The sequence below is a fragment of the Bos indicus x Bos taurus genome, chromosome 15, assembly GCF_003369695.1.
Source record: "Bos indicus x Bos taurus breed Angus x Brahman F1 hybrid chromosome 15, Bos_hybrid_MaternalHap_v2.0, whole genome shotgun sequence".
NCBI lineage: Eukaryota > Metazoa > Chordata > Mammalia > Artiodactyla > Bovidae > Bos > Bos indicus x Bos taurus.
Genome location: NC_040090.1, coordinates 6101066 through 6125548, shown reverse-complemented (window position 1 = coordinate 6125548; position 24483 = coordinate 6101066). Strand labels below are relative to the sequence as shown.

At 44.2% G+C, this 24483-nt stretch overlaps 1 protein-coding gene across 1 annotated transcript in view; it reads left to right on the top strand.

The window, feature by feature from the left end:
- Positions 1–23848, top strand: part of PTPRJ (protein tyrosine phosphatase, receptor type J) — a 56265-nt gene extending 32417 nt beyond the window's left edge. The window contains exons 14-24 of the mRNA XM_027562353.1: positions 2901–2988; positions 4161–4202; positions 4740–4748; positions 4851–4938; positions 5688–5778; positions 7052–7125; positions 7228–7362; positions 11457–11576; positions 16762–16922; positions 18416–18551; positions 20305–23848. Coding sequence (XP_027418154.1) covers positions 2901–2988; positions 4161–4202; positions 4740–4748; positions 4851–4938; positions 5688–5778; positions 7052–7125; positions 7228–7362; positions 11457–11576; positions 16762–16922; positions 18416–18551; positions 20305–20463 — 1103 coding nt within the window. The 3' untranslated portion in view covers positions 20464–23848. The remainder of the gene's footprint in view (positions 1–2900; positions 2989–4160; positions 4203–4739; positions 4749–4850; positions 4939–5687; positions 5779–7051; positions 7126–7227; positions 7363–11456; positions 11577–16761; positions 16923–18415; positions 18552–20304) is intronic.
- The last annotated feature ends 635 nt before the right edge of the window (positions 23849–24483 follow it).

The following is a 24483-nucleotide window of genomic DNA, read 5'->3' as shown; positions in this document are numbered from 1 at the left end:
CGGTTTGTGTGACCGTGTGCCGGACACACGCGCCCCTTTCAGCGCATGGAACTCTTGACCATTAGGATCAGAAGGAGCCATGGAAATCATCTTGTCGGATCCTCGTTTTATTTTTTAAAAATTTTATTGAAGTATAGTTGATGTACAATGTTGTGTTAGTCTCTGGAGTACGGCAGAGTGATTCAGACACACACACAGACCACACACACACACTCTTGTTTATGTTCTTTTCCTGTATTTATCACAGGGTGTTGAGTGCAGCTCCCGCTGCTATGTACACCAGGCCTTGTTGTTATCCGCCCCGTATATGATAGTCTGCCTCTGCGAGCCCCAAACTCTCAGTCCTTTCCTCCCCCCGCCCGCCGGCCCTTTGGCAACCAGAAGTCTGTTCTGTCTGTGCAATTCCCGCGTTAGAAATGAGGGCGTTAAGGCCCAGGGAGGGGCAGTGACTGGCCCCAGGTTGCACAGTGCCTTTAGGGGCCGGCCTGACATTCTGGGCTTGGACTCCTTGTCAAGTGCTCCTGTCCTTTATCACAGAGCGAAGTGATTTAGGAGCTTCAAGGACTCCAGGGGGCAGGGTGCATCCCCTCCGCTCAGGCCAGAGACCGACTGACCAGCCAGTTTGTTCTTTGTCTGTACTTGGGAGCCGTTGGCTTCAGCAAAGAAGCCCAGGAGCCAAGTTCAGGGATCCCCAAAGCCTCCCCAGCAAGCACACGGGTTTTATGTCACCGGGCGTGTGGGCGTTAGTGTCAAAAAGTCAACGGGGGAACGGCGTGTTCAGGAATTTTCAAACTGCGGTTGCTCCGCCCCACGGCCCATTCCCCGGGGGCTCCTGCCCGACTCCGACCTCACCAAGAGCGTTTCTGCCCGCTTTGTGTCTTGTACTCTGGGGGGCTGTACACACTTCCCTGTGAGGAAAGGAAGCGGTGGGTGAGGACAACCCAAAAGTCACCCAAAAGTAGCTCAGCTGCCTCAGTTTGCAGCTGGGACCCCAGGACCACTCCCAGACGCCTAGGCTAGGTTATGCCCAGAGCTGCCTACTTGCCCTCTGCCGCACACACACAAACACACGCACACGTGCAGAGACACAGAAACAGAGACACACACACACACACACACACCACACACAGACACAGACACAGACACACACACGCCACACAGACACACACACAGACACACACAGACACACACACAGACACACACATAGATACACACACCACACACAGACACAGAGACACACACACACAGACACACACCACACACAGATACACATACACAAACACATACACAGAGACACAGACACATACCACACACAAACACCCACAGACACACACACACAAACACACACACTACACACAGACATATCACAAACACACACATACCACACACAGACAGATACACACAGACAGACACAGAAACAGAGACACACACACACAGACACGCACAGACACACACACACACACACACACAGACACAGACACACACCACACACACGCACAGACACACACACGCCACACAGACACACACACAGACACACACAGACACACACATAGATACACACACCACACACAGACACAGAGACACACACACACAGACACACACCACACACAGATACACATACACAAACACATACACAGAGACACAGACACATACCACACACAAACACCCACAGACACACACACACACAGACACACACACTACACACAGACATATCACACACACACACATACCACACACAGACAGACACACACACACATCACACACACAGACAGACACAGAAACACACATACCACCCACACGCACAGACACACGGACACAGACACAGACATACACACCACATACATACACACAGACACACACATAGATACACACACCACACACACACACACCACAGACACACACACACAGACACACACAGAGAGACACACAGACACACACCACACAGACACAGACACACACACCACACACACAGACACACAGACACACACACCACACAGACATACACACACATGCACAGACACACACAGACAGACAGACACAGAAACAGACACAGACACCCCCCCCACACACGCACAGACACACACACTGCACACATAGACACACCACACACACACACCACACACACCACACACACAGGCACACACACACGTTTTATGTCCAGAGCTATTTACCTGTCCTCTGCCCCCCACCCCACACACACACACCACACACAGACACACACACATCACACACACACACAGACATACACACAGACATACCACACACACACACAGACACACACACACACACACCACACACACACAGACACACACATTTTATGTCCAGAGCCATTTACCCATCCTCTGCCACACACACAGACACACACACACCACACAGACACACACACCACACACCACACACACACAGACACATACACAGGTTTTATGTCCAGAGCTATTTACCTATCCTCTGACACACACACACACCACACAGACACACACACCACACACACACACAGACACACACACCACACACACACAGACACACACACCACACACACACACAGACACACACACCACACACCACACACACACAGACACACACACATGTTTTATGTCCAGAGCTATTTACCTATCCTTTGACACACACACACACCATACAGACACACACACCACACACACACAGACACATACACCACACACACACAGACACACACACCACACACACACACACCACACACACACACACAGACACACACACACAGACACACACACCGCAGACCACACACAGACACACACACACACGCTTTCTGTCCAGAGCTATTACCCCTCCTCCGCCAGCCCCCACCCCCACCACACACACGCTCTGTCTGTCTGTCTGTGAACACCTGTTGACGTGCCTCCCGTGTGGACTCTCCCCAGGTGTCATCTGTGGAGCAGTCTTTGGATGTATCTTTGGTGCCTTGGTCATCGTGGCCGTGGGAGGCTTCATCTTCTGGAGGAGGAGAAGGTGACTGCTGCTTGTGCTGATGATAATGCGCTGCATGTATTATTAATTAATTGAGCAAGAGCCCGAGTAGACACGTTGCGGTGCGTCCATACCCCAGGTTTCCTCCCGGCCCAGAGCTTCTGATGCGTCCTACTCCTGGTTTTCTCTACCGCCTTGCCCTCCTGGGTTGATAGGCAGTGCCTGTGTTCCAGCTTTTTGCATTAGATTCTATTTTTTTTTTTTTTGAGGGAGGCGTCAAAAACAGCTTTATCGTTTCTTGTTAAAGTAAACTTATACATACTTATGACAAAAAGAAGCAACAAGAAAAAACAGAAAGACAAGAAATAGCCCATACTTACAGCATGGAAAACTACTCTTAACATGGATGTGATTACAAAACTCACATATGTACACACACCACACCCACAAACAGGATCACATTATACATGTTATTTTATGGCTTGCTTTGTTCTTAAGACATTGTGGACAGCTTCAGATCTTCATTTTAAGTGGCTATTGCGTGTTCAGCTGTGTGGAAATTATTCAACCAACTTTCTGACGTTTTTGTGTCCTTATTTGCCACTGTTACTTATCCTTGTGTGTAAATCTGGGCACAATCATAGTTATTCCCTTAGGCCAGATTCCAAGCGGGGTAGTTGCTGGGTCAGTGCGTATGCATGTTTTTAATTTTAGTACATACTGCAAAATTGCCTTCCAGAGTTTTATCTTTTTTTTTTTTTTTAATACCAATATGGGGTTTAGTCAGCAATACAGAAGAGTTCCAGGTCCCTCCCCCCCGCCCCCCCCACCCCCCGGTCTCTGGTCCCTCACCAACACTGGATATGTTTTCTGGTTTAGTACATTAACTTTTTCAGAAAGGCTTACTCAAAAAACAGAAACAAAAATCAGAGCACGAAGGAGTGAGCTTGACTGTGTGATAGCGCGGTGCTGCTGATCTGTATTTGCTCAGAGAAAGTCCTGCAAGTTGCTTCAGTAGGATCCTGTGATACTTTTAGACGGTATAGAAGCGAGGAACTTCACGGGTTTAGACCGTTAAGCTTCAGTGTTTGTGAACAGGATCTGATGCGCTCTATGAACTAAGGCCCAGGGAAGAAGCGTCTTGTAGATACACACAGGGAAGGTACAGTATTAAGCCGTTTTGATCTAATGCGTCTGTTTTTCTTTCAAAGTAGGAAAGGTGTAAAGAACAATGACGTGACCTTTTCTCAGATTAAGTAAGTCTCTACATTTATGAGCCTTAAGACATTTAATCCCCCATCTGTTCAGTGACTGTTTTGAGATTTTTTTTTTTGATGGGAACCGCTGCCATTTTTCCAGATTGACACGTTTGGACCTGATCACCCAGAAATGCTTATTAGCGTTGTTATCCTGCAAGGACCCATGTGGCTTGTCTCCTGAAGCTGGCTTCCTTGCCACGTTCTACCATGCCAAGTAGAACTATACTTGCCGTATTCTATCAATAAATATATATTTTGTGATTCAAAACATGGTTATTCAAGGTCTAGGAGGAGAGAACTTGCTCAGAGTCATGAAGCCACTCAGTTATATAACAGGGTCTAGAAGTCAGATTTCCTGATTCACATTTCAGTGTTTTGTGAATTACATTACAGTGAACCTCCCCCAACCACCCCCTGCCATTGTACTATAGGTTTTCTTCTTTGGGGAAAAATCTCTGGAGTTATGGTCGAGTAATTTTTTTTTTTTTCTAATTGTCTTTTTTTTTTTTTTCCCTTTGCTTTTCTATGGTGAAGACCTAAAAAGTGAGTACACATTTTGCTTTTTAAAAAATAACTTGCATGTTTCTATCTTGAGTGTGAACTTGACTGAATGCAGCCAATCCTGACACGTTGTTTTTTCCCTAGATCCAAGTTAATCAAAGTGGAGAATTTTGAGGCCTACTTCAAGAAACAGCAAGCTGACTCCAACTGTGGGTTTGCAGAAGAATATGAAGTATGTGGTTGTTGAATGTTGTCGTTTTGTTTGCTTTATGTTTTTCCTGAAAGTTGGGAAACTGTTTCTGTTTTATGGTGAAGCTTTGGCTAAGAGGTAGCCTCTTCGAGGGAAGAGAGAAGGTTTTTTTTTTGGCCATGCTGCATGGCCCACAGGACCTTAGTTCCCCAATCAGGGATTGAACCCACGCCTCCTGCAGCGGAAGCGCCGGAGTCTTAACCACGGGACTGCCGGGGACGTCTCCTGCCGCCATCTTTACGTGTCTCCTTATGTGTCTCTATCTCAGTGTCTTTTCTCCTCTTATAAAGGTATCAGGGACTTCCCTGGCGGTCCAGTGGCTAGGACTCTGCGCTCCCGGTGCGGGGGGCCCAGGTTCAATCCCTGGTCAGGGAAGTAGGTCCCACGTGCTGCAACTAGGAGTTTACATGCCGCAAATAAAAACAGACCCTGTGTGCTGCAACTAAGACCTAGAATAACCAAGAAAAAAAAAAAGACCCCAGTGATAGTGGATTAAGGGCCCCGCCCTCTGCAGTATGACCTCATCTTATCTTGATTACATCCACAAAAGCTGAAATTTCCAGCCAGGTTGTGTGCACAGGTACCAGGGCTTAGAACTGCTGTGTCTTTTTGGGGATGCAGTGTTAGCCATAACATCTCTGCATTCCCACGTTATCCTGCTATACTCTTTGTGCCGTATAAATACTATCTGGACACGGAGTGAATGAACAATTCTTATGGTCTGCTTTCAGGATCTGAAGCTTGTTGGAATTAACCTCCCTAAATATGCAGCTGAACTGGCTGAGAACAGAGGAAAGAATCGCTATAACAACGTTCTGCCCTGTGAGTAGTTTTTCCCGCATCTTCCCTTTTTCACCCCGTCTTGGACATCACGTCTCTGGGAGCAGGGGGCAGAGGAATGTGGGTACTACCCAGCCACTCCCACAGCCGTCCATCAGTCACCTGCTGTGTGCTCAGCACTGCGTTTAGGCGTAAGCCGTTGGATTCACCTCACAATAGCCTTACAGAGTAGGTAGTAGGATATTCTGCAAAAAAAAAAAAAAAAAAAAGCGGCACAGAGTGGCTGAGCGATTTGTCCGAAGTCACACTGATGGTCACGGTGGGACCAGACTTGGACTGGATCTGGCCGTTTCCTGCAGGGTCCTGCGACTCCTCCAGAGTCCGAGCTTTGAGCCCCTTTGCTCTCACAGCCCGTCGATGCCCCTTTATTCCAACATAAACACAGTTCTGGAACAAAAGGGAGCCGGTGGAGGACAAGCGGGGAGTATGCCTTCTGCTTGAACAGACATGTCTCTGGTTGGCTGAGTACATTCCATGGCTAGATGTGAATTATATTTGGATTCATTCCTGTTTTTGAGGATTGACAATGTCTGTAGCCTGACAGGAACAACACATTGAGTGTACTCTGTGAATTGTTTCTGTTTGTAAATAAGTTCATTTGTATCATATTTGAGATTCCACACATACCACTTATAGTATTCTTACACACTCAGTTTATTCTTGCATTTGGGACTGTCTTTTTATAACAACTTTTTAATGAGAATAGGGAAAGAGTGAAAGGCTTAACTTTTTACCCTGAGGATCTACCCTGCCATAGTGGAAAGGACACTGGATTTGAATTCTGGCTGCCACTCACCAGATGAAAGAGCTTGGAAAAATCACTTAACCTCTCTGACCCTCAGTTTTCTCATCTGTAAAATGGGCACAGAAGCTCATCGGATGGTTATGAGGGATAAATAACTGTGGAGGGCCTTCGCTGGCTTGTGGCATACACCCAAGGAAGGAAGTAGTTGGTTTCATCTAGTAGGTAGTCTGGAGTGGTTCAGAGCTTGTGCACCGGTGCCAGACTGTCAAGGTTCGAACCCTGGCTCTGCCACTTAACTAGCTCTGCCCAGGGAATCATGCAACTTCTCTGCCACGGTCATATCTGGTGACGGCGGGAATGCAATAAGGCCGTGGATCTAAAACACGGAGCCAGGCAGCGTCAAGGTGTGACGGAGCCCCTGTGTTGCCGTTTTGCACTTGTTTCTCTGTTCTGAGATGAAATATTCTGTTCCGTATCCTAATGTGGAACTCTTCTCTTTGAATGTCACAGATGACGTTTCCCGTGTCAAACTTTCAGTTCAGACCCATTCGACTGACGACTACATCAACGCCAACTACATGCCTGTGAGTGGGGAGCGGGGCTCGCCGTTGGCTGGCTGGAGGAGGTCCTCGGGGCTCCTCCTCCGTCTCTTTGAGATTGACTCTGTGCTGCTTTCCGTTTTCTAGGGCTACCATTCCAAAGAAGATTTCATTGCCACGCAAGGACCTTTACCCAACACTCTGAAAGATTTTTGGCGTATGGTTTGGGAGAAAAATGTCTATGCCGTTGTCATGCTGACCAAATGTGTTGAACAGGGAAGGGTATGTAATTTTTATTTTTATTGTTATTCAGTTCAGTTCATTCATTCATAGTTACTGTGTTTTTAAAAAAGACACTCCCCCAAGCATTAGCACTTCTATTCTTAGAAATGTGTTTTTTGTCTTTTTCTCCTCTAAAAGTTTTAAAAAAATGCTAAAAAAAAAATCTGTTATTGTTACCTTCTGTGCGACCCCATGACGGCAGCCCATCAGGTTCCACTGTCCCTGGGATTCTCCAGGCAAGAACACTGGAGCGGGTTGCCATTTCCTTCTCCAATGCATGAAAGTGAAAAGTGAAAGTGAAGTCGCTCAGTCGTGTCCGACTCTTAGCGACCCCAAGGACTGCAGCCCACCAGGCTCCTCCATCCATGGGATTTTCTGGGCAAGAGTACTGGAGTGGGTGCCATCGCCTTCTCCAGAAGCGACTTAGCAGTAGCAGTTATGGAGAGAAGAATGTTCTCTATACATTAAGTCACTGCTGCTGGAGTTAATAGACATCAAGATTTGGGTTAGTGCAACAAAAGAACTTCGTGTGACTCCATCCTTCATCAGATCTGTGTTAACGCATTTTTTTGGTCATGCCCCGTGGCACGTGGCATCTTAGTTCCTTGACCAGGGATTGAACCCACGCCCCCTGCATTGGAAGCACAGAGTCATAACCACTGGACCACAGGGAAGTCCCCATCAACTCTGTGAATGGGTGCAAGCCTGTCTTGTCCCTGAGCAACCAGCTGCACCTGTGAGATGACCAACTTGAGTGATTCAGTGATTTTCAAACTGAGTTTTTAGCATCAGAACCCTTTCTTTCCGCAAAATTTCCAACTTATCCCCTGATAAGTCTCAGCAGTTCCCTCTCCCCTATGATGGCCTGGAATCCCCCCATCAAACACAAGATTTCTTCTAGTGATAAAATCCCTTGGCTTCCCTAGTGGCTCAGATGGTGAAGAATCTGCCTGAAATGCAGCAGACCTAGGTTCAATTCCTGGGTTGGGAAGACTCCCTGGAGAAGGGAATGGCAACCTATTCCAGTGTCCTCGCTTGGAAAATCCCATGGACAGAGGAGCGTGGCAGGCTACAGTCCATGGGGTTGCAAAGAGTCGGATACCACTGAGTGACTTTCACTTTCACCTTTCCACAAATAAACCAAGGGGAATTGAAAACCATGGGCTAAATTCAGAAAAGTCTGTGCCTGAGGAATAGGACCTTGTGTGCTCTGTAAATCTTTTCATGTAGGTCTGTTACTTGAAGAATAGGGTGGGAGTCAAGTCCCTAAGCCCGTGGTTCTGAAATATTAACGTGCCTCGGGGTCACCTGGAAGGTTTCCAGTTTTTCTGGAGGGTTTCCGCCTGCAGGGTCTCTGGTGGACCCCAGAGCTGCGTTTCTGCCAATTCCTGGTGCTGCTGCTCCAGGGCGCTTGCACTATCCTGGGGAGAGTGGGAACCTGACAGGCATCATTTCTTTCTGTGTTCTTTTCTTTCACTTTAATTGAGCAGATGTGTGTCTGGCCCCAGTTGTGTGTGTAAGGTGGAGAAGGCAAGGGCAACCCACTCCGGTACTCTTGCCTGGAAAATCCCATGAATGGAGGAGCCTGGTGGGCTGCAGTCCATGGGGTCGCTAAGAGTCGGACATGACTGAAGTGACTTAGCGGCAGCAGCAGCAGTGTGTGTAAGGCCGTGTGCTGGGGGCCGGGGATGGAGGAGGCAGAGGTAACAAAGAGCAATCAGGGATGGTTCCTGTCTTCGCTTTATTTGTGACGCAGAAGGTTGGGTTTTGTACCTGCTTCTGACATTAGAGCAGGTCATTATGCAAACAAAAGGCTACTGCTTATTGTGTGCAGATAAACTTTATGGTGTTGTTGAACCCAAGGCTTCACACATGGAATGTTCTCCTAAATATCCGTTAGATAAATGAAAACAACATAGTTAATGGAGAGCAAGACAAATTTAAATGGGCTCTTGTTCATTTTTAAAGAAAAAACTAATTAATTTTTGGCTGTGCTGGGTCTTCGTTGTGGCTCATGGGCTCAGTAGTTTCAGCTCGAGGGCCCTCGTTCATCTTACATCGGGAGGGAAGTGGATGTTAATGACTAAGTGAGAGGAGAGAGGAGCCTGTGTTGTTGTTGTTCAGATGCCAGGTTGTGCCTGAGTCTTTGCGACCCCATGAACTGCAGCATGCCTGGTTTCCCCTGTCCTTCCCTATTTCCCAGAGTTTGCTCAAACTCATGTCCATTGAGTCGGTGTGTGAAAAGTGTGAAAGTGAAAGTTGCTCAGTCGTGTCCAACTCTTTAGCGACCCCATGGACTGTAGCCCACCAGGCTCCTCTGTCCATGGAATTCTCCAGCCCAGAATGCTGGAGTGGGTAGCCTATCCCTTTTCCAGGGGATCTTCCCAACCCAGGAGTTGAACTGGGGTCTCCTGCATTGCAGGCGAATTCTTTACCAGCTGAATGAGTTGATGATACCATCCAACTGTCTCATCCTCTGTCACCCACTTCTCTTCCTGTCCTCAATCTTTCCCAGTGTCAGGGTCTTGCCCAGTGAGTTCGCTCTTCACATCAGGTGGCCAAAGTTTTGGAGCTTCAGCATCAGTCCTTTCAATGAATAGTCAGGGTTGATTTCCTTTAGAATTGACTGATTACCTGTACCAGATTCTCCATATATGTTATTTTTTCCTCTAACAACCCTGGGAGATGTTACTATTTTATAGATGGGGAAACTGAAGCTTAGAGTTTAAGAACTTGCCCACAAGTTAGCAACGTAAATCCAGCTGGTAAGAGACTAACTTAGGCAAAAACTCCATGCCAGTGTATGCCTCAGTCCTGTGTTCTTTCTTGGAGCAGTGGTCCAGAAGCCGGGATTTTTTTTGGCATCAACCAATAAAATTTATTTAGTGTATCATGTGGCAAAGTTACTAACATCATGAACAACTTAAATAATTGGTTTTCAATTGGTTTCAACAAAGAGAAAAATTACATCAAAATCAATATAACTTTTTACATGAATTAACTAAAAAAATGTCAGAGGTTAACCTTACTCTTTCATGCAGAAAATGAAATGGCATAGTTTAGTGTTACCTTCTTCCCAGCTTTCACCAAGTGCTAACATCAAGTACCATTTAAGTCCGTCTCTTATTTGAGCATGAGGTGTTTATGTGCTATGCTATGCTTAGTTGCTCAGTCATGTCCGACTCTTTGTGACCCCATGGACTGCAGCCCCCCAGGCTCCTCTGTGGGGATTCTCCAGGCAAGAATACTGGAGTGAGTTGCCATGCCCTCCTCCAGGGGATCTTTCCGACCCAGAGATCGAACCCAGGTCTCCTGCATTGCAGGCATATTCTTTACCGTCTGAGCCAGCAGGGAAGCCTATGAGGTGTTTCTGGTTTTCTACAAATTAAGATTTTTTAAAAAGCAGAAGCTGGGATCGTTTAATAAATACAGATCTCTGGGCCAGAGTTAGCATCTCTGGAGTTGAGAAGCAGGCATCTGTTTTTAAAGCAAAACAAACCTCTCATTTTTAAAAAAGTCAGTTACCAAGTAGGGATTCAGATAACTTTCAGAGAGCGGTTGTCTCTTGATTTTTATTTCTGTTCACATCTGCCCACTGGCTGTCAAAATCAAAGACCCCAAAATGATTTAATCTGATTTTCTTTTTTTTTTTTGGTGTCCATAGTTGTGTTGGAGTTAGTGTGTATCTAAAAGTCTTGAGAAAAGCTCTCATTTCTTCTGCACGTGGAGTTTAGTTCAGTGAACAGTTGGTGGAAGGGCTGCTGTAGGGCTGGGGAGCCAGGTGGGCACAGGGTCCCCTGTGAAGGAACAGTGGCTGCCCAGCTGTAAGTCAGTTTCTGTGCAGAAATGGGGGCTCAGTGTTGGATAGGTCTTCTGATTTCTCAAGAGAAACCAGAAATCTAGATTTTTATGGGAAGACTCCCAAATTTATAAAGTTAGTAGGAATTGAAAATTAAAATACAAAATTCCAAGGGTCAGACAGAACCCACGTAAGGCCTGGATTCAGACTCTGATGCTCAGTTTTAAGATCTCATCTCCTGTGAGGTTTCAGTGATGGCAGACAGTGTGATCTGAGTGTTTGCATTTCATTCTAGACCAAATGTGAGGAGTACTGGCCCTCCAAGCAGGCTCAGGACTACGGGGACATAACTGTGGCAATGACGTCCGAAATTGTTCTTCCAGAATGGACCATCAGAGACTTCACAGTGAAAAATGTAAGTAAGGAGTCAAGACGCATAGATCTCATATAAAATTAGTATCCATTACTTTTGGGGTGACACTTTTAGGTTGATATTGATGTAAATCATTTTTTTTGTATGCATCAGGAAAATATTTTCTCTTTCTTCTTTATAGAATGTAACAATCTGTATCTGCATATACCCTAATGCAACCTGTTGGCTTTGCTTGCTTGAGAGTTTCATAAGTTATTCATAAATGAATCTTAGGAGCATGGCTCAGCATCTTTAACTTCTTTTTCTTTTTAGCATATGCTTTTTATTGCATTAAAATATACATCACATAAAATTTACTGTTTCAATCATTTTAAATGTACAATTCAGTGACATTAAGTAATTCACAATTTTGTGCAACCATCTCTACTATCCATTTCCAGAACATCTGCATCACCCCAAACTGAGGTTCTGTACCCGTTAACCACTAATTCCCCATTTCTTCCTCTCCTCTGGTGACTGCTACTCTACTCTCTGTTACTATGAATTTGTCTATTCTAGGTACCTCTTATAAGTGGAATCTACAATACTTGTCCTTTTGTGTCAGCCTTACTTCACTCAGCCTAAGGTTTTCTTTTTTTTTTTAATTTAGTTTAATTTTTTTTATTTTTAAATTTTATTTTATTTTTAAACTTTACATGATTGTATTAGTTTTGCCAAATATCAAAATGAATCCACCACAGGTATACATGTGTTCCCCATCCTGAACCCTCCTCCCTCCTCCCTCCCCATACCATCCCTCTGGGTCGTCCCAGTGCACCAGCCCCAAGCATCCAGTATCGTGCATCGAACCTGGACTGGCAAATCGTTTCTTACATGATATTTTACATGTTTTAATGTTGTTCTCCCAAATCTTCCCACCCTCTCCCTCTCCCACAGAGTCCATAAGACTGTTCTATACATCAGTGTCTCTTTTGCTGTCTCGTACACCGGCTTATTGGTACCATCTTTCTAAATTCCATATATATGCATTAGTATAATATATTGGTGTTTTTCCTTCTGGCTTACTTCACTCTGTATAATAGGCTCCAGTTTCATCCACCTCATTAGAACTGATTCAAATGTATTCTTTTTAATGGCTGAGTAATACTCCATTGTGTATATGTACCATAGCTTTCTTATCCATTCATCTGCTGATGGACATCTAGGTTGCTTCCATGTCCTGGCTGTTATAAACAGTGCTGCGATGAACATTGGGGTACACGTGTCTCTTTCCCTTCTGGTTTCCTCAGTGTGTATGCCCAGCAGTGGGATTGCTGGATCATAAGGCAGTTCTATTTCCAGTTTTTTAAGGAATCTCCACACTGTTCTCCATAGTGGCTGTACTAGTTTGCATTCCCACCAACAGTGTAAGGGGGTTCCCTTTTCTCCACACCCTCTCCACCATTTATTACTTGTAGACTTTTGGATCGCAGCCATTCTGACTGGTGTGAAATGGTACCTCATAGTGGTTTTGATTTGCATTTCTCTGATAATGAGTGATGTTGAGCATCTTTTCATGTGTTTGTTAGCCATCTGTATGTCTTCTTTGGAGAAATGTCTATTTAGTTCTTTGGCCCATTTTTTGATTGGGTCGTTTATTTTTCTGGAGTTGAGCTGTAGGAGTTGCTTGTATATTTTTGAGATTAGTTGTTTGTCGGTTGCTTCATTTGCTATTATTTTCTCCCATTCTGAAGGCTGTCTTTTCACCTTGCTAATAGTTTCCTTTGATGTGCAGAAGCTTTTAAGGTTAATTAGGTCCCATTTGTTTATTTTTGCTTTTATTTCCGATATTCTGGGAGGTGGGTCATAGAGGATCCTGCTGTGATGTATGTCAGAGAGTGTTTTGCCTATGTTCTCCTCTAGGAATTTTATAGTTTCTGGTCTTACGTTTAGATCTTTAATCCATTTTGAGTTTATTTTTGTGTATGGTGTTAGATCATACACCATGACCAAGTGGGCTTTATCCCAGGGATGCAAGGATTCTTCAATGTCCGCAAATCAATCAATGTAATACACCACATTAACAAATTGAAAAATAAAAACCATATGATTATCTCAATAGATGCAGAGAAAGCCTTTGACAAAATTCAACATCCATTTATGATAAACTCTCCAGAAAGCAGGAATAGAAGGAACATACCTCAATATAATAAAAGCTATATATGACAAACCCACAGCAAACATTATCCTCAATGGTGAAACATTGAAAGCCTTTCCTCTAAAGTCAGGAACAAGACAAGGGTGCCCACTTTCACCATTACTATTCAACATAGTTTTGGAAGTTTTGGCCATAGCAATCAGCAGAAAAAGAAATAAAAGGAATCCAAATTGGAAAAGAAGAAGTAAAACTCTCACTATTTGCAGATGACATGATCCTCTACATAGAAAACCCTAAAGACTCCACCAGAAAATTACTAGAAATAATCAATGACTATAGTAAAGTTGCAGGATATAAAATCAACACACAGAAATCCCTTGCATTCCTATACACTAATAATGAGAAAACTGAAAGAGAAATTAAGGAAACAATTCCATTCACCATTGCAACGGAAAGAATAAAATACTTAGGAATATATCTACCTAAAGAAACTAAAGACCTATATATAGAAAACTATAAAACACTGGTGAAAGAAATCAAAGAGGACATTAATAGATAGAGAAATATACCATGTTCATGGATTGGAAGAATCAATATAGTGAAAATGAGTATACTACCCCAAGCAATTTATAGATTCAGTGCAATCCCTATTAAGCTACCAACAGTATTCTTCACAGAGCTAGAACAAATAATTTCACAATTTGTATGGAAATACAAAAAACCTCGAATAGCCAAAGCGGTCTTGAGAAAGAAGAATGGAACTGGAGGAATCAACCTACCTGACTTCAGGCTCTATTTCAAAGCCACAGTTATCAAGACAGTATGGTACTGGCACAAAGACAGAAATATAGATCAATGGAACAAAATAGAAAGCCCAGAGATAAATCCACGCACATATGGACACCTTATCTTTGACAAAGGAGGCAAGAATATACAATGGATTAAAGACAATCTCTTTAACAAGTGGTGCTGGGAAATCTGGTCAACCACTTGTAAAAAAAAATGAAACTAGAACATCTTTAACTTCTTTACTTTCCCTTCCAGGTGATCTGCTTATAGAGTTTTTCTTACAGGTCAAGGCCCTTTTGAATTGTTTGGTTGGAAATTTGACATCAGGAGTGTCCGTTTGCTGTTGAAATAGTTTATGATGACAGTTATGTTAATAGGAGTCCAGGACATATCCATATGGCCTCCTTTCCTCTCAAAAGTTATGAAAATAAATGCAACTAAATTGTGTAGGCATTCTAAGAAGTCAGTATGTGTCCTTTTTATTTTTAAACGGTATTTAAAAATTGAATCACTGTCATGGGTGACTCTGATATCTTTTGATGGCTGTGTAAATCGGTATAGCCCTCTTTACTACTACTACTAAGTCACTTCAGTCGTGTCCGACTCTGTGTGACCCCATAGACGGCAACCCACTAGGCTCTGCCATCCCTGGGATTCTTCAGGCAAGAACACTGGAGTGGGCTGCCATTTCCTTCTCCAATGCATAAAAGTGAAAGTGAAGTCGCTCAGTCGTGTCCGACTCTTAGTGACCCCACAGACTGTAGCCCACCAGGCTCCTCCATCCATGGGATTTTCCAGGCAAGAGTACTGGAGTAGGGTGCCGCTGCCTTCTCCATAGCCCTCTATAGTTTATATCAAAGGCATAAAAATATCTGTTCCCCTTTGATCTGGTTTCAAGCTTGAGAATCTGTCCTAGAGAATTAATCTGAAATCTAGGAGAAGCATTCTTCTTTTTTTAAACATTTATTTATTTATGCAGCTGCACTGGGTCTGAGTTGCGGAATGTGGGATCTAGTTCCCTGACCAGGGGTCGAAACCCAGGCCCACTGCATTGGAAGCACGGAGTCTTAGCCACTGAACCACCAGGGAGTCCCTGATATATATCCATTAAAAAAGAAAATAAATATGCTTCAAAGGGTAGCTGTCACTGAGCAAACACCTGCCATCCAGGTGTAGTACACACAGATGAGGTCAGTCCCCAGGTGTAGGCATAGCGAGTGTAGTTGACTCAGGGATGGGCATGGTTCAGCCAGGGCAGAGTTCTGATAATTAAAGGTATGTGCTTTGGTCCACTGTAGGAAGGCAGTCTGTGTCGTAACTAACTCTGTTATAATGACCTTCACTTTCTATTGTCTGTCTGAAGTTGAAATAGATGTTTTTTTTTTTTTTTTTTGGAGGGAGTCCTTTCTCAAACTCCTACAGTTCTAAATAGTTTCTCGGTGCTTGCTGATTGCTTATCACTTTATTAAATTCTTTAGAAAGTCAAAGTTGCTCAGTCATGTCCAAGTCTTGGCAACCCCATGGACTATACAGTCCATGGAATTCTCCAAGCCAGAATACTGGAGTGGGTAGCCTTTCCCTTCTCCAGAGGATCTTCCCAACCCAGGGATTGAATCCAGGTCTCCCACATTGCAAGTGGATTCTTTACCATCTGAGCCACAGGGGAAGCCTAAGAATACTAGAGTGGGTAGCCTATCCCTTCTCCAGTGGATCTTCCTGACTCAGGATTTGAACCAGGGTCTCCTGCATTGCAGGCAGATTCTTTACCAACTGAGCTATCAGGGAAGCCAAAATTCTTTGGAAGACATGTGAATTATGAGACAGTTCTTGCCCTGAAGGCACTGGTTATCATAGTTATACTTGCATAAATTTATTTCTGGCTGGTGACATTCCCCCTTGGGTTCAGGGATGGGGGTTTATGAAGCTCTGAGGAGGTGTAGGTATAAGAATGTGAGTGCACTATTGGCAGGGGCCTGTGATAAAAAGGGAAGATTCTGAACTCAAAACTGAAGGATACGAGATTTCTGCCTCTGAGCTGAGTGTTGAGACTGTCACTTCACAACTTGGAAAGTTTGTTTCCCCTTCTTAAAAGGGAGACAGTAAACCCTCCTGCTTGGCATGTTATATGGATTTGCAGTCTGCGCAAGCACTTTATTAGCTATTTTACCAGCATATAATTCTAATTTGTAGTCATAACCATGTCTGAGCTGCTTTTCAGCTGTACCATGCAGTCAGCCTTCAGGTATGGCTTGATCTAGCTTGCCTTTCTCTCTGGCTCTAACCTTGTTTCTTGGTTTTTAGACTCCGACAAGTGAGAGTCACCCTCTGCGTCAGTTCCATTTCACCTCCTGGCCTGACCATGGTGTTCCTGACACCACTGATCTACTCATCAACTTCCGCTACCTTGTTCGTGACTACATGAAGCAGAGTCCTCCTGAGTCGCCAATACTGGTGCATTGCAGGTATGCATATGTGACAGATTTCAAATGTAATCATCAATATGGACATTTTTGAAAAAAGAAAAAAGTCCGAGAGGGGATGCAGTAGGTATTTATAAATTCAAGAAGGTTTGGATATGGGACAATGGATTTATTCCCTAAACCTTGAGACTTTAGAACAGGGATTGGCAAACGATAGCCGATGGGTCAGGTTTGGTTAGCTAACTGTATTTTAAAAAACATCATAACCTATTTTATTTCTTATTTATAATATTTCCCTTTGAGATATTTCAACCTTACAAAAATGCGGAAAATAATTTAACAAAGCTCAGCATGACACCATATATGTTTCTTTTTGTTAATAATACATTACAGGTATAATTAAAATCTCTACTTACTAGCCTCCTATCCCATTCTCTTTCTTACACATTTGGTCCTAAAGTTGATCTGTATTATTCGCTTGCATGCTTTTATATTTTATTGCATGTGTAGGTAACTCTATTGTTTTATATAGCTTTAAACCTTTACTAGATTTTATAATGTATAAGTCATTCTGCAGCCTGTTTTCTTTAGCATTTTGGTTTGCTGTTTAACAGTGTTGAGATACATAATTCTAGTTCATTTTATTTACTTAAAAATATGTTTTCCACATACAAAAACTGTCTGTACATGAATGTATACAACCTGATAAGTTTGGAGATGAGTATACCTCCATGAAGCCATCACCACAATCTATTTGGCTGCCTGTTTTCATCAATAAAGTTTTATTGGAACACAGCTGTGTCCCTTTGGTTGTATAGTGTCTGTGGTTACTTCCACGCTGCCATGGCAGGATGAGTCTGCAAAGCTGATGATGTTTTACTTTCTGGTCCTTAAGAGAAAACTTTGCCACCTCCTCCTGCAGAACAACAATCGATTAGCTTTGGAGCTAAAGGAATTGATTTTGGGACGGAAGACAGGAGGGACTTTGTTACCCTTTGAGAGTAACAGATTGAAATGGATGAAACGTGCCATCCTAGACACAGTGGCAACTTCGATGGGACTGAGATTAAAGACCTCTAACAAGGTGTTTTATTTGTGGCATCTGATTTGAAAGTAACTTTAGGACTTGGGTCCCAGTTCCAAGCTAGTACAGTCTGACTTGCTGAGGTTTTAATTAAGCCAATGGTTAATGGTCCTGGCCTTGACCCTCAAAGCCTGGTAGCTGGGGAGAGCAGGATATATGTACAAATAGGGAAGTGGGACTTTTATAGTAGAGGGGACCCATGCTAGGTGGTGCTAGTGGTTAAGAACCTGCCTTCCAACGCAGGAGATATAGGAGACTCAGGTTCGATCCCTGGGTCAGGAAGATTCCCTGGAGGAGGGCATGGCAAGCCACTCCAGTACTCTTGTCTGGAGAATCCCATGGACAGAGGAGCCTGGTGGACTACAGTCCCTGGGATCACAGAGTCGGACATGACTGGAGTGACTTAGCACACTCAACCCGTGCTGATGTGCTCCTTTCCCCTGTTTTTCAGTGCCGGGGTGGGAAGGACGGGCACCTTTGTGGCCATCGACCGTCTTATCTATCAGATAGAGAACGAGAACACTGTGGACGTGTACGGCATCGTGTACGACCTTCGCATGCACAGGCCTTTAATGGTGCAGACAGAGGTGAGGCCAGCGTCTGTGTGTGACAGTTCTCCCTTCCTGTCTGTGTGTGTTTTTTTGTTGTTGTTAATTTTATTTATTTATTTAAATTGGAGTATAATTGCTTTACAGTGTAAGTTTCTGGTGTATGATAATGTGAACCAGCTCTATGTATTCCCTGAAATGTTCCAGATAAACAGCATGCTCAAGGCGTGTTCTCAACAAGGGAACTGGGAAATAGCCCTCCTCAAAGCTGTCAGGGTGAAGGCATCCTGACCAGGATAGAGCGGAATATTAATCTAGTGTCAGGCCGTCACCCTGAACTAGTTTAGGACTCTGTGAAGAGATGCTGTGTTTCTGAGTCCAGCAGACAATGTTCTAGAGGCCTGGGTGCTTTGGGGTGAGCAGGTGGCTGGGGTGGGAAGAGTGGAGTCGCCTCCTGTGTTGGTTGGTAGAGAGATATTCTTTTTTCTGCTCTAATTATATGGAGTCATAGTTCTTCATCTTTTAGATTTTGGGTAACACAGAAATCTTACGCCTGCTTACAGATGTTCTCGTCCCTTTTTAAAATATTTTGAAAATTGCATAAATTTGTTCATATCAAAAACCTTAGTGCAGGATTATACAGAGGACATTTTTCCTCTTTTGCCTTTTCTTTTCCAATTCCATGCCCTAGAGGTAGTTAGTGTTTACAGTCTGCAGAGCTGCAGTCCTTCGGCCAGCTGACGTGAAGAGCTGACTCACTGGAAAAGACCCTGATGCTGGGGAAGATTGAAGGCGGGAGGAGAAGGGGACGACAGAGGATGAGATGGTTGGATGGTGTCACTGACTCAATGGACATGAGTTTGAGCAAGCTCTGGGAGATGGTGAAGGAGAGAGAAGCCTGGGGTGTGCAGTCCATGGGGGTGCAAAGTGTCAGCATTACTTAGCAACTGAGCAACAGCAACAATATATCTTTATAGGCTTCTTTATGTACTTCTGTTAAAAAAAAAAAAAAACAAAAACGTGTACAGACATGGAGCGTATTTTATTTTTTTGAGAAGAATTTATAATTAGCTTTTTTTTTTTTTTTGCCTTTTAGTGACTTGGTTGTTTCATTTAGTATAATGTCCTCAAGTTCATTTATGTTTTAGGATATTGCAGATGTTCCTTCCTAGAGCATGTTTGAAAAATTGGAAACTATTTTATATATAATTGCTGTCCTATGATTTTTTTCCCCTCTTAAAGTTTGTAGATGTCTTTCAGCAAACACCTCTTCTTCTTTTTAATGGCTACCTGCAGATTTTGATGTGCTTGTCTGAAGGGTGGGAATCCTGATCATAACCCCAATCTCTACACACCCCCCACTGAAGGATAGGAGCCCCAAGCTCAGCCCTGACCAGCCACCTTTATTTCACCCCTTTCGCTGAGAATCACAGCTTACTCCTTATTCTTCATTCACATCCTCCGTAGCCAAGAAAACTGCTGGGCATTTTGCTGATTGAATATGCACGTGCCTTAGCTCCTCCACGTATTCTCTTTGCCCTTCCTTAAGATTCTGGTACTTCTGGAGGAGCCGAGCTGTGTGTGGGGTGCACCCCTCTGGTTGATACTCGTTAGTGACGAGAACCTTGCTACCTCTACTTTCAGAGTTCCCCATTATGTAATTGCTCCTTGACCATGTGAACTTGGAGTGTTCGCTCGTGGTGAGTGGGGTTGGAGGGTGGAAATCTGAGAAAACCTTGGGTGCTAATCTTTGGTGCTTCTCTTTTTTTTTTCTTCTTTCTTTTTCTAACAGGACCAGTATGTTTTCCTCAATCAGTGTGTTTTGGATATTATCAGATCCCAGAAGGACTCAAAGGTGGATCTTATCTACCAGAACACAACTGCAATGACAATCTATGAGAACCTTTCACCCATAACCACGTTTGGAAAGACAAACGGTTACATTGCCTAATTCCAAAGGAAAACCTTTCTGGAGTTAACCAGACCATCACACCCACAGCAAAGGAAAATGCCCCGATGTTGACATGTTTTTATATGTCTCATATCCTAATTCTTTGTTCTGTTTTGTTAGAACTAATTTGAGAGTGTGAAGCTGCATGTGTAAAGCATGAGAAATGAGAGGCTGGGGCTATCAGGGGCTGTGGATGGCTGGCGAGCAAATCAACTACATTCCTGATTACCAATGGGATGAGTTCACTTTTTTTTTTTTTCTCTTGAGAATTACAGAATACCAGGAAAAGTGAGCTATGATTTTTTTTTTTTCCTTTTACAAGACATTCTTTTTTAAAAAGACTATTTTATATGATTCACACGCTAAAGCCAGGATTGTGTTGGGTTGAATATATTTTAAGTATCAGAGGTCTATTTTTACCTACTGTATCTTGGAATCTAGCTGATGGAAAATACATAATTGTGGATGATTATCACGTAGGGAGGGGTATGTGGTACCTCTTCCACCTGTGTTTTCTATTTGAACATGTGCCTTTTCTGAATTATGCTTCCACAGGCAAAACTCAGTAGATATCTCTATTTTTGTACTGAATCTCATAATTGGACTATGTGGAATATTTAAACAGTAGTTTAGTATTGGAGGTTCAGACTTCTCAGTAACATTCCTATTCTCATTTGATTAGAGAAGATCTCGCCTCCACCCCACACTTCCCCATCTCCTGTTTTGTGCTCTGTTCTTTCATTCCTTTTCCCTCCTATTTTTCCCCAAAGACATTTCTGATGACCACACTTTCTGCCCACTGGTTGAGCAAGAGTGGAAACTAAATTATCATCTTGAAAATTTTGGGGGTGGGAGTCGGGTGAGCAGAGGAACCAACCCTTCAGTGACACAATAATCTTTTATTGTCCCTGTTTTATCTTTTTTTCTTTCTCATTTCTGTGTTTGGTAAGAAGGATTATTTAAAGGTGCAATATGTGACTTAGTGATTCATGATGCTCTAGGTTTTTAGTAACGTTTTACTCAGGTTGGCATTTTATGTGTCTCTGTGTGTCCGTGTATGTGTGTGTGTGTGTGTTTCTAAAAGTGTGGCAGTCTGTGAACACTTCCGTGTGAAAACGGTGTCAGATGAATCCCTTCTTAAAGTCTACTGGCTTTGGTCTGTACGTGCAGTGACGCATATCCATATCTACTGTATATATATATACTAAACTCTTAGAACAGTCATTCCTTGAAATTGAGGTGTACAAAGTTTGAATTTGTATCAAAGATGTAATTATTATTTTTAAAACCTCTTTTTCACTATACTGCTGCTGTAATTACTTTGATTTTTTAAAAAAAATGTAGATTAATTTTTTGTTTATTGTTATTTGGCTTTCAGGTGTGTATCCACTGAGAGTTTCCAAATCTATGTGGATTTATTTTATTGGTACATAATCTGTAAACTTCTCAAGGCATTAATTAACACGAAAGGATTTGTTTCTTTGTTTTGTTTTGTTTTATTTTATATTGTGGCTCAGGTTCTATTCTGAAGATGTATTAAGTTTCTCCTCCAATAAGCAATGAAGTGTTCGAGGTCTTATGAAGGATTGATCAAGTCCCGCAAGTCCTGTGGCTGTTTCCCACAGGGATAAATCCTGCTGTAAGTGTAGGCGATGTGTCCTGTTGGAAATGGGAGTGGGGTCTTCTCTGAGCGCCCTGGTCTCCCTGGGCCTGTGGGAGCCCGTCTCCTGGCCCTGCGCCCCGGCTCGCTGGGCCTTTGAGCACTCATGGGGCGCTCCGGAGGGGGAACCACAGCGTACAGAGAACCCCTGGGTCAGTGCCGGGGTCGAGGGCCATACGTCTTTTGTCTCCCTTTCCCTTTGAGGTACTGAAAGGAAGAGAGGAGAGGTGATGATGGTGTTGTGTTTTGGGAGAACCTTACTTCCCAAGTGGAAATTGCACTTTTGGCTGTGTCCTTTGCTCTCTCTGTGGCGGAAAGCACTTCATTCCGTGTCGGGCGCTTCGAGGAGCGGGCGGGCTGGGCTGGGTCCTCTTTGGTCCTTATCAGGGAAGCCCTGCCATCCTGGGCTGCTGAGTGAAGCTGGGTTTGGGTGACGGCTTCCAAGTCTTTCACGCGGGTCTGCCCCTCGCGCCTGTCTTGGAGAGCTCCCTAACTTCTTCAGGGGTCCCGGTCCAGGCGGCAGTTCTGGGGTCCCACCCCTCCCCACTCCAGTTGCCAGGAAGCCATGCTGGTGGTGCCAAGGTACCGTCAGGCCCCACGTAGGCGTACACCCTGCGTGCGTCACTGCTGCTGTCCTGGGGAAGTCAGGGGGAAGGACTTGACTCCAGAAATTCCTTTAAAAGATGAAAGCCACAATAATTAGAAACATATGGGTGTAAAAAATGCAAAGATCAGAAACCCTCCTCCCTTCCGCCTGGGATGAGCTTGGGAAATGGGCCATAGCCTGGTCAGCCTCACTCAGACGTCACCCCCAGTCCCGGGAGGAAGGCTTGCGGTGGCCAGGTCTGGCTTCCAAATGGGCAGGTCACACGAAGGTCATTCATGATGCTTCTCTGCATCCTGAAGAGGCCTGGCGAGGGGCCAGGGGGTAGGGGAGGGGGGTGGGGGTGGGTGGTGAGGGTATTTATAGCACAGTGATTGAAAAGGGAAGATTAATGTGTAAATATAGAGGACAGGCAGGCTGAGGGCTAGTCACAGGAGAGAGAGAGCGCTTTTGAGCTCCTGCCCCAAACCGTCACTCCTGGGATTAGGGTTAGGGTTCGTCCCAGGAGCAACGAGCTAAAACTGAGTCCAGTGGGGTCATGGGGAGGGCGTGATTGCCCCTGCTTAGCATTTGACAAGTGCAGAAGTACACCAGCCAGTGTGGGTTGAGCTGGTTTGGGGGATTTCGGCCTCTTTCTTCCAAGAGCAAGGACGTTTTTGTCTGCAAAGTTAAATCTAGTGATGGTTGGCAGCGGTGTGAAATGAGATACAGGTTGCTTCCCTGTGGCCACGTGACAACCACCAGCTGGATTTGGGCACACTTGACCACTGGACATGGGCATCGCAGAGTCGGAGGCTCCTGGGGCTTGGGCCCGACTATGCAGCTGATTCACGATTGCTTTTCATCTGGGGGTGAAAAAGCCTGGTTTCCTTTTGAAATGCTTGATTGCACTTGCTGAGCTAAACAAGCCTTGGTGACTGATGTTGATTTGCCTCCAAAGTTCAAGTTCTGAATTTGCAGACTCTGTGTAGCAGTCGAGTATTCAATATACTGTAGCTTTTTATCCCCTCGGGGGCACCTGTGAAGAAGATGTGTTGATGTGGACTCTAAACCTGTAATTTTCTTGTAACTATTTTGGAATGACGCATATTTCTAATGTTTGTTATACTTGTACAGAGTATTGCTGTTGGTTGCTTTTTTTCCCCCTCTTTGGTTTGTTTTTTAAGGAAAAACATGGCCTGAAAAAAATTTTTTTAAAAAGACTTATAAATACCAAATATAAAAAAATGTCAACACATCATGCCTCTGTTTGCTTGTCTTTCTGCCTCCTTACTTTACATCCACATCATATGGTTTACCGAGCAGTTTACTGGCCTCTGTTCAGCTGGGGGATCCTTAACAAAAGCATGTTTCCCTTGGGATTTTTCCACATTGTTTTGGTTTGCTAGGGGCTGCTGTAACAAAGTACAGCACGCTGAGGGGCTTAAACATTAAAAACGGACCATCTCCCAGTCCTGGAGGCTAGACGTCTGAGATTGAGGTGTCGGTAGGTTGGTTTCCTCTGAGGCCACTCTGGCTGGTGGATGACCATCTTGCCCCCATGTGTTCTAATCTCCTCTTCTTACAAGGACACCAGTCACTGGGGATCACAGCCCATGCTAATGACCTCACATGACCTGAGTTACCTCTGGAGACTCTTATCTCCAAATACAGTTGCATTGGGAGGCACTGGAGGTTAGGATTTTAGCATATAAACCTTGGGGGCACATAAGTCAGCCCAAAGGGCTTCCCTGGTGGCTCAGTGGTAAAGAATCCA